General features: G+C 45.8%; 1 protein-coding gene across 1 annotated transcript in view; it reads left to right on the top strand.

Annotated features, from left to right (window-relative positions):
* mcm3 (minichromosome maintenance complex component 3) overlaps window positions 1-16,718 on the top strand; it is a 69,231-nt gene that overhangs the window by 27,744 nt on the left and 24,769 nt on the right. The window contains exons 7-11 of the mRNA XM_063055395.1: window positions 380-533; window positions 2,425-2,556; window positions 8,744-8,952; window positions 13,159-13,333; window positions 14,265-14,391. Coding sequence (XP_062911465.1) covers window positions 380-533; window positions 2,425-2,556; window positions 8,744-8,952; window positions 13,159-13,333; window positions 14,265-14,391 — 797 coding nt within the window. The remainder of the gene's footprint in view (window positions 1-379; window positions 534-2,424; window positions 2,557-8,743; window positions 8,953-13,158; window positions 13,334-14,264; window positions 14,392-16,718) is intronic.

The following is a 16,718-nucleotide window of genomic DNA, read 5'->3' as shown; positions in this document are numbered from 1 at the left end:
TTGTGATACATCTGAATCTGAAGAAAAAGTTTCATATGAGCTTTTGGTCTTACACTGATTAAAATTTTATTTATGGAGGTACACCACAGAACTGGCCTTTCTGGCCCTTCGAACTGTGCCGACCAGCAACCCTCAATTTAACTCTAGTCTAGTTGTGGGACAATTTACAAAGACCAATTAATCTACCAACCAATATGCCTTTGGACTGTGTGAGGAAACCAGGGCACCCACCTATGCAGTAATGGGGAGAATTTACAAACTACTTACAGGCAGCTGTGGAAATTGAACCCGGGTCACTGGTACTGTAAAGCACTGTGCTATCGTGCTGCCCACTTAGTTGTTCTGACTACATCCGTCATGTTTTCCTGCTCTGTTCTAGGACATCTTTGATCAGCTGGCCAGGTCCCTGGCTCCCAGTATTCATGGAAACGACTACATCAAGAAAGCCATTCTCTGCCTGCTGCTGGGTGGCTCCGAGAAACACCTGGAGAACGGCAGCCGGATTCGGGGTGATATCAACATCCTTCTAATAGGTGCAGTATGCCTGTTGTATTGTTGGATGTCTTCAAGGCGAATCTTGGCTGAGCTATGCGTGGCTCCTAAGGTTAACTTTGAATTCTTGCCCCACCCCAGTATAGTCATTGGCAGAGCTTCTAGGGTGGTAGCATTTGGTTAGATCTTTGTCATTCTTTACTTGGAGATGCATCCCAGTAACCAGCCCTTCTGGCCCAATAAGCCCATGCCATCCAATTACAGAAAACTGACCAACCCATGCTCCTTTGGAATGTGAGAGCACCTGAGGAAACCCCTGCAGACATGAGAGAATGTACAAACACCAGCAGGAAGTGGTGCTGTTAATAGCTTTACGCTAATTGCTGTGCCACCGTGCTGCTCCCCCACACCTCTCGAGGAGCATTTGTGGAAGGAAGATCCATGTGTCTACGCCAGGTCCCTTTCAGAGTTGGTCCATCCTTGACTGTAAAGGCGGAGCTGCAGTGGAATTATAAAACAGGGAACAGTACAGCACAGGAACAGGCCCTTCAGCCCACAATGTTGTGCTGGCCTAGTAATCGAACGTCCCACTAAAATAATCCCTTCTGCCTGCACAATATTTATATCCTTCCATTTCCTTCACATTCATGTGCCTATCCAGGAGGCTCTTAAATGCTCCTACTGTATTTGTTAAATGAAAAATCGTCAAGTGAAATCTGCATTGCAGTAGCTGTGAAATTTGTATTTGGAATTACATAGAATATTTCAATGGTAAAGACCCGAAAAACCACATAAAACTTAGGAGGAACTCGGGTCCAGCAGCATTGATGGATGGAAAGCCAGCCAAGACCATTCATCGGGAGTCCTGTTAACGCTTTGAGTCCGAGGGCAGAGGATGAACTACTCTGTGCCTGCTAGGACCTCCACTGAGACTATTCCTCCTGACCTGTCTCCCCCTCTTCTCACCACTCCCATCAGAAATGAGGTGCTGAAGTCTTGACGGTCTGCTCCCGCATCAGTGCTGAGCTGCCTCCGGTGATGTGGTTTTGCCCTGTGGTTCATGTTTAATGTTTTATTTTTTTTTTAATTGTTTGCACCATTTGTTTATTTCACTCTTCTGACAGTCTGTGTGGGGGTTTTTCATGGATTCGATTGTTTTTGTTTTGTGGCTGTAAGAAGATGAATAATCTCAAGATTGCATGTGGTAGTACTTTGAACTGTGGATTGTAATTGAAGATTTCCTCAGGAAAGCTGCTATCCTTGCCCAGCCTGCTCCTTGTCGCAACTTTGGTTCAAACATGGAGCAAATGGGTAAAGAGAGCAGCTACCTTTGAAATAAAGGGAGCATTCAGTTGGATGTGGTATTAAGATATCTGTAGTGTGCATGTGCACGTGCCTTTGCTTTTTGTGTTTGTACATTGGTGACATGGATGGCTTCCCTTCACATTCTGGTCTTCTAACCTGATTACACTAACATTGATTTCTCCTTCTGATAATTTTTTTTCCCTCCCCCCTTCCATCTGCTTCTATCCCCATTCTGACCTCTTGCCTCTCCTCACCTGCCTTTCACTTCCCTGTGGTGCCTCTCCTTCCTTTTTCCCCATGGTCCACTCTTTTTTTCCTTATCATTTTCAACCTAACATCTTCAGTTTTCCTTCTCCCCTATCCACCTAGTTTCACCTGTCACCTACTAGCTGGTCCTCCTTCCCCTCCCCCTGCCTTATCCTCCCCCTTTCCTGTCCTGGTGAAGGGTATCTGCCTGAAGTATTGACTATTTAGGCAATACCTTAGATGCCACCCGACTTGAGTTACTCCAGCATTTTGTGTGTTCTGTAAACATTGCATTGTTTGGGAAATGTTGGATATAGCCAACTGATTATGGAGTATCTTTCTGTTTGTGCAACTTACTCTCCTGTGTGTTCCTCCTGACAGGCGACCCGTCAGTGGCTAAATCGCAGCTCCTGCGTTATGTGCTATTCAGTGCACCACGTGCAATTCCAACCACCGGCCGAGGTTCCACTGGGGTGGGTTTAACTGCAGCGGTAACCACTGACCAGGAAACCGGTAAGCTGTTGTTTGGTCTGCCCACTGACAGACCTGGAGGCAATGGTGAATGTGTGCTTGTTAAATGGGCAGATGTACAGAGATTTTATAGTTGGAAGCATGAAGGATCCCACCAGCCTGATCACAGACTGTCCCACTTCCATCAGGGAGGTTACATAGCATCCACGTCAGGACCACCAGACTCAAGAACAGTTACTTTCCCCAAGCAGTTACTGTTCAGAGATTAAGGGAGCTAGGGCTTTACTCTTCGGAGAGAAGGAGGATGAGAGGAGACATGATAGAGGTGTACAAGATAATGAGAGGAATAGATAGAGTGGATAGCCAGTGCCTCTTTCCCAGGGCACCACTGCTCAATACAAGAGGACATGGCTTTAAGGTAAGGGGTGGGAAGTTCAGGGGGGATATTAGAGGAAGGTTTTTTACTCAGAGAGTGGTTGGTGCATGTAATGAACTGCCTGAGTCAATGGTGGAGGCAGATACACTAGTGAAGTTTAAGAGACTACTAGACAGATATATGGAGGAATTTAAGGTTGGGGGTTATATGGGAGGCAGGGTTTGAGGGTCGGCACAACATTGTGGGCCGAAGGGCCTGTACTGTGCTGTACTATTCTATGTTAAGCAGTAAGGCTGATCAACACCTCCAGCCAATAATCCATCCCACCACATCCCCAATCACCACGACTTGCACGTTGCCTCGTGTCACTTTATATTGTACAGTCAGTCTATGTATATACTTTTCAAAGGTACTTGTGTCAGAGAAATGCATACAATATACATCCTGAAATACTACTACTTCGCGGTCATCCACGAAAACAGAGGAGTGCTCCAGAGTGAATGACAGTTAAATGTTGGACCCCCAAAGCCCCCCCCCAGCTGTCCTTACCCACACACCAGTAGCAGCAAAGCAACAACCCCCCCCCCCAACCAGCAAAAAGCATCAGCGACCCCCACCGGGCACTCAGGCGTGTAGCAAAGCATGCATGGAGACAGACTTGCAGTACCCCAAAGACTACTTGTTCACCTAATTCGACATACCACAGGCGCTCTCTCTCTCTCCCTATAAGGGAAAAAGAGGTGTCCCCGTTTCACTACAAAGTCAAAGTAAATTTCATTATTAGTGTACATGTATGGCATCACGTACAACCCTGAGATTCATTTCCTGTGGGCATACTCAGCAAATCTATAGAATAGTAACTATAACAGGATCAATGAAAGGTCAAGTAGAGTCCAGAAGACGACAAACTATGTAAATGCAAATATAAATAAATAGCAATAAATAACGAGAACATGAAATAAGATAGAGTGCTTAAAGTGAGGTAACGTCTCAATGGATGGGCAATAAGTGTAGTTATCTCCTTTGTTCAGGAGCCTGATGTTTGAGAGGTAGTAACTGTTCTTGAAACTGGTGGTGATGGCAGCATTGAGAAAAGAGCATGGCCTGGGGTGTTGAGGATCTTGTGATGATGGGTGGCTGCTTTCCGACAACAGCATTTCACGTAGATGTGCTCGATGGTTGGGAGGGCTTTGCCCGGGTTGTACTGGGTCAAATCCACGACCTGGTGTAGGATTTTCAATTCGAAGGCATTAGTGTTTCCATACCAGGCTGTGATGCAGCCAGGCAACACTCTGCTACTCAACTATAGAAATTCGTCAAAGTTTTTGATGTCCTGCAGAACCTCCACAAACTACGAAGAAAGTAGAAGAGCTGCCATGCTTTCTCCGCAATTGCATTTACGTGCAATTCAGAAGAAATCTCTGTACAGAAGTTTAGTGTAGGTACAGTCTGCTTTTTCCTGCTGGAGGAATGGAACTGCAGGTTACCCGGAATCTGAGTCTTTGCTGCTTGCAGTGTTTATTTCTGCCACACAAGGGTGCAGTGTTACCAGTTACCTTGCTGCGCCGTCACCTCTGCTCTAAAATGCTGTGTCGTTGAAGCTCTTCCGCTACAGAGCTTCTGTATCCTAGCACATTGATTAGCAATGGTCATCATTGTTACCTGCCAAGTTGTATGACTTTGGTGATTATGGTCTTATCCATGATAGTTCTTGGCAAATTTTTCTACAGAAATGGCTTACCATTGCCACCTTCTAGTCTTGTAAAGACACTGCCGGGTGACCCCAACCATCATCACTATTCTTCAGACATTGTCTGCCTGATGTCAGTGGTCACATAACCAGGACTTGTGATGTGCACCAGCTACTCTCATGACTTCCCGTGACGCCGACTGGGGGCTAAGCAGGTGCTACACTCTGCCGAAGGGTGACCTGCAGGCTAGCGGAGAGAAGGAGTGTTATACACCTCCTTTGATAGAGAGGCATCTCCACTCATAAAAATTTTTTTTAAAGTGCCAAGGGAAGTGAGGTTGTTAGAAATGACCGACTAGATGTCCAGGACTTAATACTTTGATTTAAAGAGAAATGCTTTAGGGGGAAAATGAGGGGGACTTCACTCAGGGTGGTGAGAATGTGGAACGAGCTGCCAGCACTAATGGTGGATGCGGGCTTGATTTCAACAGTTAAGAGAAATTAGCCTAGGGACGTGGTCTGGGTGCAGGTAGATGAACTAGGCAGATATCTAGTTCAGCATGGACTAAATGGCTCTGTTTCTATGCTGGAGTATTCCATGACTATGGAAGTTGTGTAGCAGTGGTGGTACAGGCAGATAAATTAGGGACATTTAAGGGATGCGTGCTTGATAGAAATGTGGAGGGAAGGGTTAGATTGACCTTGGAGCAGGTTAGAAGGTCGGCACAATGTGATGGGCCCAAGTGCCTGTACTGTTCTGTTGTTGACAGCATTGTGAGCTTACCGTCATCTTGAGGACTGCAGCATGTCAAGAAGGCAGCTCACCCTCACCCCCAACTTCTCGAGGGCAAGTGGATAGGCAGCGAACTGTGAAGCCCACAATCCCCTGATCTGTCTGGAGGAAGCTGCCTGCTGTGTTAAGCAGCTGCTAAGCTAGCGACCAACCCTGTGGCTAAGGGTGGGGTGGTCAGGGAGAAGCAGGGTGTAGCCAAATGTCCTATATATAATAAATCTATTTCCTCCCGAGAATATGCGGTAAGTGCTAAAGATGTTATTGTATAAAAATGTGACATGAATTCCCATTTCATTAACACTTCAACTACCAGTTAAAGTTCAGGTTCTGATGAGGTCTGATATTTTCCCAGTAAAGGGGGATGAAGCAGGGTAGTTCATGCAACCTGATGGCATCAATCCTTCCTAACAGAAGGCGACATTATCATTAAGGACCCTTGTCATCCAAGACGTGCCCTCTTCTCATCACTACCATTGAGGGGGGGTACACACTCAACATTTGAGGAACTGTTTCTTCCCCTCCGCCATCAGATTTCTGAATGGACAATGAACCCATGAAGACTACCTCATCTTGCTCTCCTTTTTGCACTTTGTATTCAGACACACACACTCTGTATTGTGATTTATGTTTGCTGTATATTACACTGCTGCTACAAAACAAACATTTCGTGCTTGAGTTCAGTGATCGTTGTGATAGCGTGTAGTAAGGGAAAACTGTCGCAGTTCACAGCCGGTCGGTTCATTCCTTTGCTTTATTGATAATGGGTGGCTGTCAGGAGAGGCTGGGCAAACCTTGATTGGAGGCTGAGGGGAGATCTAACAGAGGTTTATACAGTTCTAAGTGGTGCTGACAGAGTAACCCAGTCCATCACAGGTAAAGCCCTCCCAACCGTTGAGCACATCAACATGAAGCATTGTCACAGGAAAGCAGCATCCGTCGTCAAGGATCCCACCACCCAGATCATGTGTTCTTTTCGCTGCTGCCATCAGGAAGGAAGTACAGGAACCTCAGCACCCACACCACCAGGTTCAGGAAAAATTATTACCCTTCGACTACCTGGCTCTTAAACCAGAGGGGATAACTTCTCTCAACTTTCCTCAACCCACCACTGAACTGTTCCCATAACCTATGGACTTACTTTTAACTCTTAATCTCATGTTCTTTATATTTATAAGACCATGAGATATAGGAGCAGAATTAGGCCACTCGAACCATCAAGTCTGCTCCACCATTTCATCGTGGCTGATTCTGTATTCCTCTCAGCTCCAATCTCCTCCTTGCTCCCTGTATCCCTTCATGCCCTTACCAATCAAGAATCTATCAACCTTTGCCTTAAATATACATAAAGACTTGACCTCCACAGCTGTCTGGCAAAAAATTCCACAGATTCACCACTCTCTGGCTAAGAAATTCCTCATGCTAACTGCATTTCATTGGCTTTGTATCTGCACTTGGGCACAATGACAATAAAGTTGAATCTAATCTAATCTCCATTCTAAAACGACGCCATTCTATTCTGAATCTGTGGCCTCTGGTCTTAGACTCTCCCACCATAGAAAACATCCTCTCCAGATATGCTGTATCAAGGCCTTTCACCATCACCCCTCATTCTTCTGAATTCTCGTGAATTCAGGCCCAGAGTCATAAAATGTTTTTCATTTGACAAGCTATTCAATCCTGGAATCATTTTTGTGAACTCAGCACATTCTTTCTAAGATGAGGGCCCAAAACTGCTCACAATACTCCAAGCGTTTTATAAAGTACTTTATAAAGTTTCAACACTACATCCTTGCCTTTATATTCTAGTCTTCTTGAAATGAATGCTACCATTGCATTTGCCTACCTCACCACAGACTCAACCTGCTAATTAACCTATAGGGAATCCTGCATGAGGACTCCCAAGTGATTTTGCACTGCAGTTTCTTGTATTTTCTCTGATTTAGAAAATAGTCAAACCTTTCATTTCGTCTACCAAAGTGCATGACCGTACACTTCCCAACACTGTATTCCATCACCATTTATTTGCCCATTCTCCTAATCTGTTTTAAGTCCTTCTGTAGCCTATTTTCTCAAAACAACCTGCCTATCTTCATATTGTCTGCAGACTTAGTCTGGGTTTTTTCCCCAGGGGTGGAAGTGTCAAATACGAGAGGGCATGAACTTAAGTCGAGAGGGGGAAATCTAATTCATAGTATTTTGGTGGTGGCTTTGGAGTTTCATTGTTGCTGTAGAAAAGCTGAGTGGCGCTGAAATGATTTCTTTCTTTCATCTGTTTATACAAAGTGGGTATTGAATCAGGTTTATTACCATTGACAAGTTGTAATTTTGTTTTGCTGCAGCAGTGCAGAGCAACATATAAACATAAGGTAGTAGTAGGGTCACCTGGGTCAAGTATGACGATCTACTAAGGGGCTGTCTCTGGTGGGTCTTCGTATGTTTGTGGAGATCAGTCCGGGATTCACATAATCTGGGATGTTAGGGTGCATTCCCTTAATGGTGCACGCCTATGAGAATTTGTTTAACATGGGGAGGCTGATGCACGGGCAGCCACTGCACCGTCCTTGTCAGATTGAGGTCAGGGGTCAGTGGCATGGAGTGCAAGATGACTCAGGACCCCTCACTGCTCCAGCTTTCCTCTACCTTCACTGCTTCCGCCAGCTCTACTGATGAGCTTCAACAGATCACTTTGTCTGGAACTTCCCCCTTGACTTTACTGCCATTTATCACCCTAGCAGGAGCTAAACTGTAGTAGAATTCAAAATTACTGTAAATCAGAATAAAGATATATTTAAAAAGTAAATAGTGCAAAAGGAGCAAAAAAAATAGTGAAGTAATGTTCTTGGACAATTCAGAAATCTGCTGGAGGGGAATAAGCTATTCCTAAAAGTGGAGTTTCTTCAAGCTCCTGTACCTCCTCCCCAGTGTGAAGGGGTTTGTCCTGGTTGGTGAGGGTCCTTCATGATGGATGAAACTCATCTTCTTGAGGGGTGGGTTGTGCCCATGATGAAGCTGGCTAAGTTTATAATCCACTGCACCCTTCTCTCCTCTCTCTAAGGCCCCTCGAGATGAGATAGTTACGCAATCAGTCAGAATGCTCTCCATGGTACAAATTTGCTAGTTTTTGATGTCCCAATTCTCCTCACACTCCTAATGAAAGAGGGCTGCTTGTGTGCTTTAGTTCGCGATTGCAATGCCAGCAAGGCTGGCATTTATAACCCTGCTGAGTGTTGGAGTGAGTTATTTGTGATGTTTAACTTGTCCATGGGTGGTTCATTCATGCTTATTACTTGTTGATTTGCCAACTGTTGGAGCCACATCCATCTGTTGTTCAGCCATGAAATTCTGATCGTCTGCTCTGCCCCTCTCCCAGGAGAGCGACGTCTCGAGGCTGGTGCCATGGTTTTAGCTGACCGAGGAGTCGTCTGCATTGACGAGTTTGACAAGATGTCTGACCTGGATCGTACTGCTATCCACGAGGTGATGGAGCAAGGCCGTGTGACTATAGCTAAAGCTGGCATCCACGCCAGGCTCAATGCCAGGTGCAGCGTGCTGGCTGCAGCCAATCCTGTCTATGGAAAGGTGAGGGCATGTGGTACCAATGCAGGCTGGAGTCAATCAGTCACACTTTTTTACTCTGCAGGTGCATACAAAGCTACACCACAAAACTAAGCTTTTCAGCCCATCTAGTGCCAAACTATTAATCTTTAAAACAAAAATCCTTTTTTTCAGTCCTGATAAAATGGCAACCGTTTATTCATATCCATAGATGCTGCCTGGCCTGCTGAGTTCCTGCAGCATTTTGTGTGCGTTGCATAGATTTCCAGCATCTGCAAATGTTCTCATCTCAGTGGAAAAAACCCGCTTGCATTTACCCTATCAATACCTCGTAAATTTGTATGCCTCTGGCGAATCTCCTCTCCAGGGAATAAAGTTCTGACCTATTCAATCTTTGTTTTAAAGTCTCAACAGCATCCTCAGAAATTTTCTCTGCGCTCTTTCAATCTTGTTGATATCCTCCTGTAGGTAAGTGACTGTACACAGTTCTCCAAATTAGGCCTCGTGTCTGATACAACTTCAACATAACATCCCATCTTCTGTACTCAATACTCTGATTTGTGAAGGTCAGTGTGCCAAAAGCACTCTACTCTGTATGAACCTATCTACCTGTGGCACCTTTGGTATATCAGTGAGGGTATCCAATCCCATCACTCGTATTTTATTTTAATTCTTTATATTCTCATTCTGTGAGTAATGTGTTTAGGCAGGGAAGGCTGCCTTGTTACTGGATCCTGTTGCTTGGAGAGATGTTTTGTAGAGTGTTTTTATTTGTGATGTTAGTGATAAGTTGTGACTGTTGTAATACCCTGGTTAAGAACATGGTTTGTATTTCTGCTGATATGCTTTGAATTATTATAGCAGTTTTTTTTCTGAAAACACAGTATGTCCTATAATTAAACTTCCTAGGCTAATGTTTTGACTTCAGCTAAAGTTATGGAGCCATTTGCCCAACTTGGGAATGTTGTGTCAGACAATTGAGTTTGTTTTGCTAATGTGCTGTAGCTTTCAGCCTAGTGGGATGTTATGGAAGATTTGAGAGAGCTAGATGAGGTCAGATTTTTGAAGGATAGTAGTCGGGTTTAGGGTCTTTTGTGAGAGGGTGCGGAGAAGAGCACAAGGGGCGATGCTCGGAGGATCCCTATCGCAGGGAGTCCTTTGTGCAGATGAATGGTTTCAAGGAGTAGGTGACAATGCTGCTGAATTAGCCAGTTTGTTCATGATGTTCTTCTGGAGAAGTTTGACCTGGGGCTTGTGATGGGAATTCAAAGCTGTGGTTAAAGCAATACACCCTCCTACCACTGGAACAAGCCCATGTAATTTTATGCAAGTGTATGATCTGGCAAATGATTACTGCCCCACACAGCATTCACCACAATTGATGTTTCCTCATCAGAACATTCCAACTTTCTTGCTTGGTTGAACCCAAATCATAATGACTGTAGATGTGTGTTGTCTATGAAAGGTAGCCTTCTCACCACTGAATCACATGGCAGGGAGATGCTAGTCATCTCGAACTCCAGCTTCTACCCAGTAAACGTGGATTATGGTGGATGGGTATGGCAGGGAGATGCTAGTCATCTCGAACTCCAGCTGCTACCCAGTAAACGTGGGTTATGGTGGATGGGTATGGCAGGGAGAGGATGTCATCTCGAATTCCAGCTTCTACCCAGTAAACGTGGGTTATGGTGGATGGGTATGGCAGGGCGATGTTGTCATCTCGAACTCCAGCTTCTACCCAGTAAACGTGGGTTACGGTGGATGGGTATGGCAGGGCAGTGCTCGTTGTCTCGAACTCCAGCTTCTGCCTAGTAAACATGGGTTACAATGGATGGGTATGGCAGGGAGATGTTGCTATCAGGAGTAATTAGGCTGTTAGTGTTCAGTAATGAATCATAGAACATAAAACAGTACAGGCCCTTTGGCCCATGTGCTGACTTTTTATCCTACCCCAAGATTGGTCTAACCCCCCCTCCCCCCCCAACGTACTTTCTCCCTGTTAGCTTGTAGGACAGTGATGCAGCTTCTCCCTTTCTGTCTGTCCTTGGCTGCTCAAATGTAGAAGTATTCTTCATTCTGTTTCCCTAACAGTTTTGTTTGACCACTCAGGGTTGTTAGGACTGAGATGAACTCGCAAACCTAGAGATCCAGTGGACTGGCCTCTGCCTTGCACCCGTTCGACATGGGTGACCCTAAGAACCAAAGCATAAAGCCCTGACTCCAACCAACATTGCTGTCTGGGTCATTAAGGCACACAAGCCTCCTGTCACGTACTCCGTGACAGGAATAAAGAACCAGCAGAGATGGAAAACACTTTGGAGTCCAGTATTGCTATAAACTAATAATATTTATTAGTGACTATGCAATACAGTAATGTAAATGTAGATAAATCAAACAGGTTAGCAATGATTATATATTAGTAAATATATCAATAAGTGTGGAAATATATGAAAATCAAGCTTCTTTAAGTCTAGGGCTAAAAAGATACAGTCTTACGATGATGAGTAAAGTTCAGTTCGTGGTATTGAGTTGAGTAGTGATGGAGAGAGAGAGGGAGAGATTTGAGTCTTCAGGTGAGCTGATGCCGTCGATCTTCTCGTTGTCCTTCGAAATCCTTTACAAGTCACTGACTGTGACTTTAACAAAGGGGACCGGTTTTCTGTGGTGGAGCTCTCCCCCAGGCGAGGTTGGACACACGGACAGCCCCCTTCCTTTTCACTGCAAAAGCAACTGATCGCTCCTCCAAAACCCACTTTTCTCTGCGGGCACAACCATGCTCATTCAGTGTCCAAAACATGTGTCTGAGGTCTATCATCTAACCTGCTATTTTATCTTCCCGTGCTGAGCATCAACTGACACTCAAGTATCTCCTCCTTCCTCTCTCTGTTTAAGAAAATCACAAGCAGGTGAATGTCCTTGGGAAGTATCAACACACTGCTGGAAATCCTTAGGTCACCATAGCAACTTACGAGCTGCTCGGTGCCACCTCTCTCTCTCCAACTCAGCAGAAATCCAAAAGTTAGCCCGTTCTTCCTCGTGCCTTAAAGTGACAGTCCAACAGTTAGTCTCAGTCTCAGTCTCAGTCTCAGTCTCTCTCCCTCTCTCTCCCTCTCTCTCCCTCTCTCTCCCTCTCTCTCCCTCTCTCTCCCTCTCTCTCCCTCTCTCTCCCTCTCTCTCCCTCTCTCTCCCTCTCTCTCCCTCTCTCTCCCTCTCTCTCCCTCTCTCTCCCTCTCTCTCCCTCTCTCTCCCTCTCTCTCCCTCTCTCTCCCTCTCTCTCCCTCTCTCTCCCTCTCTCTCCCTCTCTCTCCCTCTCTCTCCCTCTCTCTCCCTCTCTCTCCCTCTCTCTCCCTCTCTCTCCCTCTCTCTCACTCTCTCTCCCTCTCTCTCCCTCTCTCTCCCTCTCTCTCCCTCTCTCTCCCTCTCTCTCCCCCTCTCCCCCTCTCCCCCTCTCCCCCTCTCCCCCTCTCCCCCTCTCCCCCTCTCCCCCTCTCCCCCTCTCCCCCTCTCCCCCTCTCCCCCTCTCCCCCTCTCCCCCTCTCCCCCTCTCCCCCTCTCCCCCTCTCCCCCTCGCCCCCCCCGCCCCCTCCTCCGCCCCCTCTCCCCCCTCAACAAGATATCGATGTTAAATAACTCTCTCTTTTCTAAAGCACAGTTAATGGGGGCAAGCGAGCACAGTTCATAGGGGTAATTCAGGATCCTGTCACACCTCCAAACCACGACAAGGTTGTGGTCCTCTGAGTTCACTCCCACATAACTCTCCATTTCATCTTTCATCCATGATCCTATCTAAGAGCCCTTTGCATACCCGTAATATCTCTGTCACCCTTGGCAGTGTGTTCCACACTCCCACCGGCATGTGTATGTAAACGAACACTTCATGAAACTGTCTTCATGCTCCTGTACCACCTTCCTGATTGTAATGAGAAGATCCTCATACGATGTGCTCTAATCCAGGCAGCATCCTGATAAATCGCTACAGCTTCTGAAGCTTTCATATCCTTTCCATAATGAGGCAACCAGAACTGAACTGCTTTTAAGTTAATATATTTTTCTTTGTCCTATTGCAGAGTTGCTCAAGTGTTTGCTTCTCCTTGAGGGTCGGATCACTTTCCTTCTGTTGAACTGTCTCCTTCCCCAGTATAGCCAGTGTAAAACATTGATGGAGAACATTGGCCTGCAGGATTCGCTGCTGTCCTGTTTGATCTGTGTGTGTCTCTTTTTCTCCCCCAGTATAACCAGTATAAAACTCCGATGGAGAACATTGGCCTGCAGGATTCACTGCTGTCCCGTTTTGACCTGCTCTTCATCATGCTGGACCAGATGGACCCGGAGCAGGACCGCGCGGTTTCTGAACACGTGCTGCGAATGCACAGGTACAGAGCCGCAGGCGAGCAAGATGGTGATGGTGAGTTCTTGGATCTGTAGGACCAAGTGGTTGGGAGGGAGGAGGTGAAGAGTTTGTTTCTCGTCCATTACCCACACTGTCTGCCAGTAAGGAATTGCCCTCACTCCTCAAGGCTGCTGTGACTTTCTCTGTATTACTGCCGACTGGAGTACCCTAGTTTATCAAGTGTCCATTTACAAATAGGCAAAGATACCATTTCCCCCTAAAGGTAAAGATTAGCTTGATGTATCACACATACATGGAAATATACAGTTAATTTGCATTGTTTGGGGTGAATGCCCAGCACAGTCCCAAGGACTGAGCTGGGGGCAGTCCACAACTGCCACCATACTTTTGGGGCCAACATAGCATGCCCACAACTTACCAGCTCTTAGCCCATATGTCTTTGGAATGTGGCAGGAAGCTGGAGCACCTGGAGGAAACCCACGTGGTCACAGGACTAACATACAATCTCCTTACAGACAGCAGTGGGAATTACACCCCAATTGGTGACCGCTGCTGAATCCCATCGACCTGCACCTGGGTGGTGCCCTCCCTCCCCCCCCCCCCTTTGTACAGCAACTTAACCACAAACTGATGTGGCTACAGGTAGAGTTACTGATGTGGTGGCTACAGGTAGAGTTTTACAAGAGAGGTGAAGTTAAAATTTACTTTAAAGAATCTAGCTTTAAGACGGGTGCTAAAATAAATCCAAACTTGGCTTAAATGTTGTAATTGAACCCGCATTCACCACTTCTGCTGGTAGCTCATTTTGCACTCTCACCACCCTCTGAAGAAGTTCCTCCTCAGGTTCCCCTTAACTATTTTACCTTTCACCGTTAACCCATGACTTCCAGTTCTAGTCTCGCCCAAGCTGAGGGGTAAATGTGTGTTTGACTGGTATGGCTGAATATCATGGCACCACTCATTGACGTGTGATGTGTTCTTCTAGCTTTGCCGTTGGGCAGTGCTGTAGACGCCCTGGCGACAGAGGACCCGGATGCCTTGCAGGATGAGGAACAGGAGCTTCAGGTTTATGAAAAACATGACAACCTTCTTCATGGAGCCAGGAGACGAAAGTAAGTCTACTAGCTGCAGGAGTGAGTGTAGAGTTAATTGACTGTCAGGGGTCTCCCAGTGTCTGTGTGTTTGTGCTTTTCTGGTCAGAACTAACCATCAGGTAACCAATTTGGATGTACCACACAAATGCTGAAGGAACTCAGCAAGTCAGGCAGCATCTATGGAAATGAATAATGGCTCTGTGTTTTGGGCTGAGACCCTTCATCAGGACGTCAATTCTTCTGTCCATCTTTTCCCTGCTAATCACCATTGGATATAACCACACTATCCTGTGGCTGTCTGTGCATTAGTGACACTGTTACCGTGCCAGTGGTCCAGGCACTATAATAACATCATGCTAAACACTACCCTACTGTACTGCCCGCACATGTGAGCACTCTTTCCCTGCTGAAATGTCTGCTCTGCTTCTACAAAGGAGTGGAGGGTTATGGAGTTAACAAAGGTAGTGGGAGTGGGGTTTGATGTTCCTTCTGACTCTCCTGGGACTGATGATGATACCAGTTAGATGGAGGTGCAGAGCTTTGAGCTTGTTAGCTGTTTAGCAAATGTTTTTTTGAGCTCTGACCTGTATTTGCTGTTGACATTTTAGACACATAGAGCCCTACAGCACAGAAGCAGGTCCATCTGGCCATTCTCGTCCATGCTGAACTGCCTAGTCCCATCAACCCATCTCGCAACCCTCCAAACCCCTCCCATCCATGTACCTATCCAAGCTTCTCATGGATGTTGAATTGAACCCGCATCCACCACTCCACTCTCTCACTACTGAGTGAAGACGTTCCCACCCAGTTTCCTGTTAAATATTTAACCTTTCACCCTTGACCTATGATCTCTGGACATGGTCTCACCCAACCTCAGCAGAAAAAGCCTGCTCACCTATACCCTGCCCCATATATTGAATCTCCCCTCGTTCTATCTTCTAGGGAATAAATTCCTAATTTATTCAACCTTACCCTATAACTCATGTGCTCAAGTCATCTTTGTATATTTTCTCTGCACTCTTTCAGTCTTACTGATATTTTTCCTGTAGGTGGGTGACCATGTCGGCAGACAGTACTCCAAAACAGGCCTAACCAGTGTCTTGTACAACTTCAACATCTCGATTCCTGTACTCAGTACTTCGCTGTGTGAAGGCCAATACGCCAAGAGCATTCTGTACGACCCCATCTACCTGTGACATTACTTTCAACGATCCATTCCCAGATCCCTTTGTTCTACCGCACTCCTCAGTTTTTTGAAATGGATTGAATGTCTGAGCTGGTTTTACTGCTCATTTCAGGACTGTTTGTTGAATTTATTGAAGCTGTTTCCTTCCTCTGCATGAAGCGATTCTCTGGAATTAGGTGATCAGTTCTTCATTTTGTCAATTGGAGAGTGTGTGATGTGAAAATGCACTTTTGAGCACTATTGCCAAAACCTTCCGGAAACATGTGAATGTCCTATTTTATCTATAATGAAGTGATACTTTCTAATGAAACCACAGAACAGGACTTTCTAATACTAAATATACCACAGATCTCGGTTCTTTCTGCGAAACAACACAATTTACTAAGCCATGATTTACTAAGTTCTCTGCATGGTGTGTTCATACAGCACTGGTTCATATTGTTTTGTGGGGTTTAATTTTGAGGTCCCCCTCAACAACCAGTTGCACCCATGTGATCAATTAACTTACTAGCTCTTTGGGAGGTGGGAGGAAACCAGAGCACCCGGAGGAAACCCAAGTGGGCATGAAGAGATGGTACAGTCTCCTTATGCATAGCGGTGTGAATGGAGCCCATGCCCCTGGCTTTGTAATAGTGTTATGCCACCTACATATTCATGTGTCTAACTGAAAGCCTCAAATTCACTGCAAAGCAGGGTATCCTGACATAACATGTAAATGTTTTAAAAGGTGGCATCCAATATTAAGGACCCCCCCCCCCCCAGCTGTCCTCATTAATAACATCAGTACAGAAAATGCATTCCTTTCAGGCAGCGGCAGTAGATAGATAGGTTCTTGATAAGTCAGGGTGAAAGGTTACAGGGAGAAGGCAGAAGAGCGATAGTAAATCAAGCCACGGTGGAATGGTGGAGCAGACTCGTTAGTTCAAATGACCCAGTGTTGGTCCTTTTATGAGCCTGGGTTACCGGCGCTGTAAAAGCGATAAGCAAACTGCCACACTAATGTTCTGATTTAAAAAAACACACATTTGGGTACATGAACGGGGACAGTTTACCTCTGCCGTGGACAATCGGTCCCAAGCCTGGCTGTGAAAGGAGGAGGATTTGGCATGGGCTAGCAATCACTTTCTGTTTTAAAAGCCCAGTGTTGCAGGAACACCAG

This window comes from Mobula hypostoma, chromosome 8 (assembly GCF_963921235.1).
Source record: "Mobula hypostoma chromosome 8, sMobHyp1.1, whole genome shotgun sequence".
NCBI classification, from domain to species: Eukaryota; Metazoa; Chordata; class Chondrichthyes; order Myliobatiformes; family Myliobatidae; genus Mobula; species Mobula hypostoma.
Note: the sequence above shows the minus strand (reverse complement) of the source record. Positions and strands in the feature narration are given on the sequence as shown.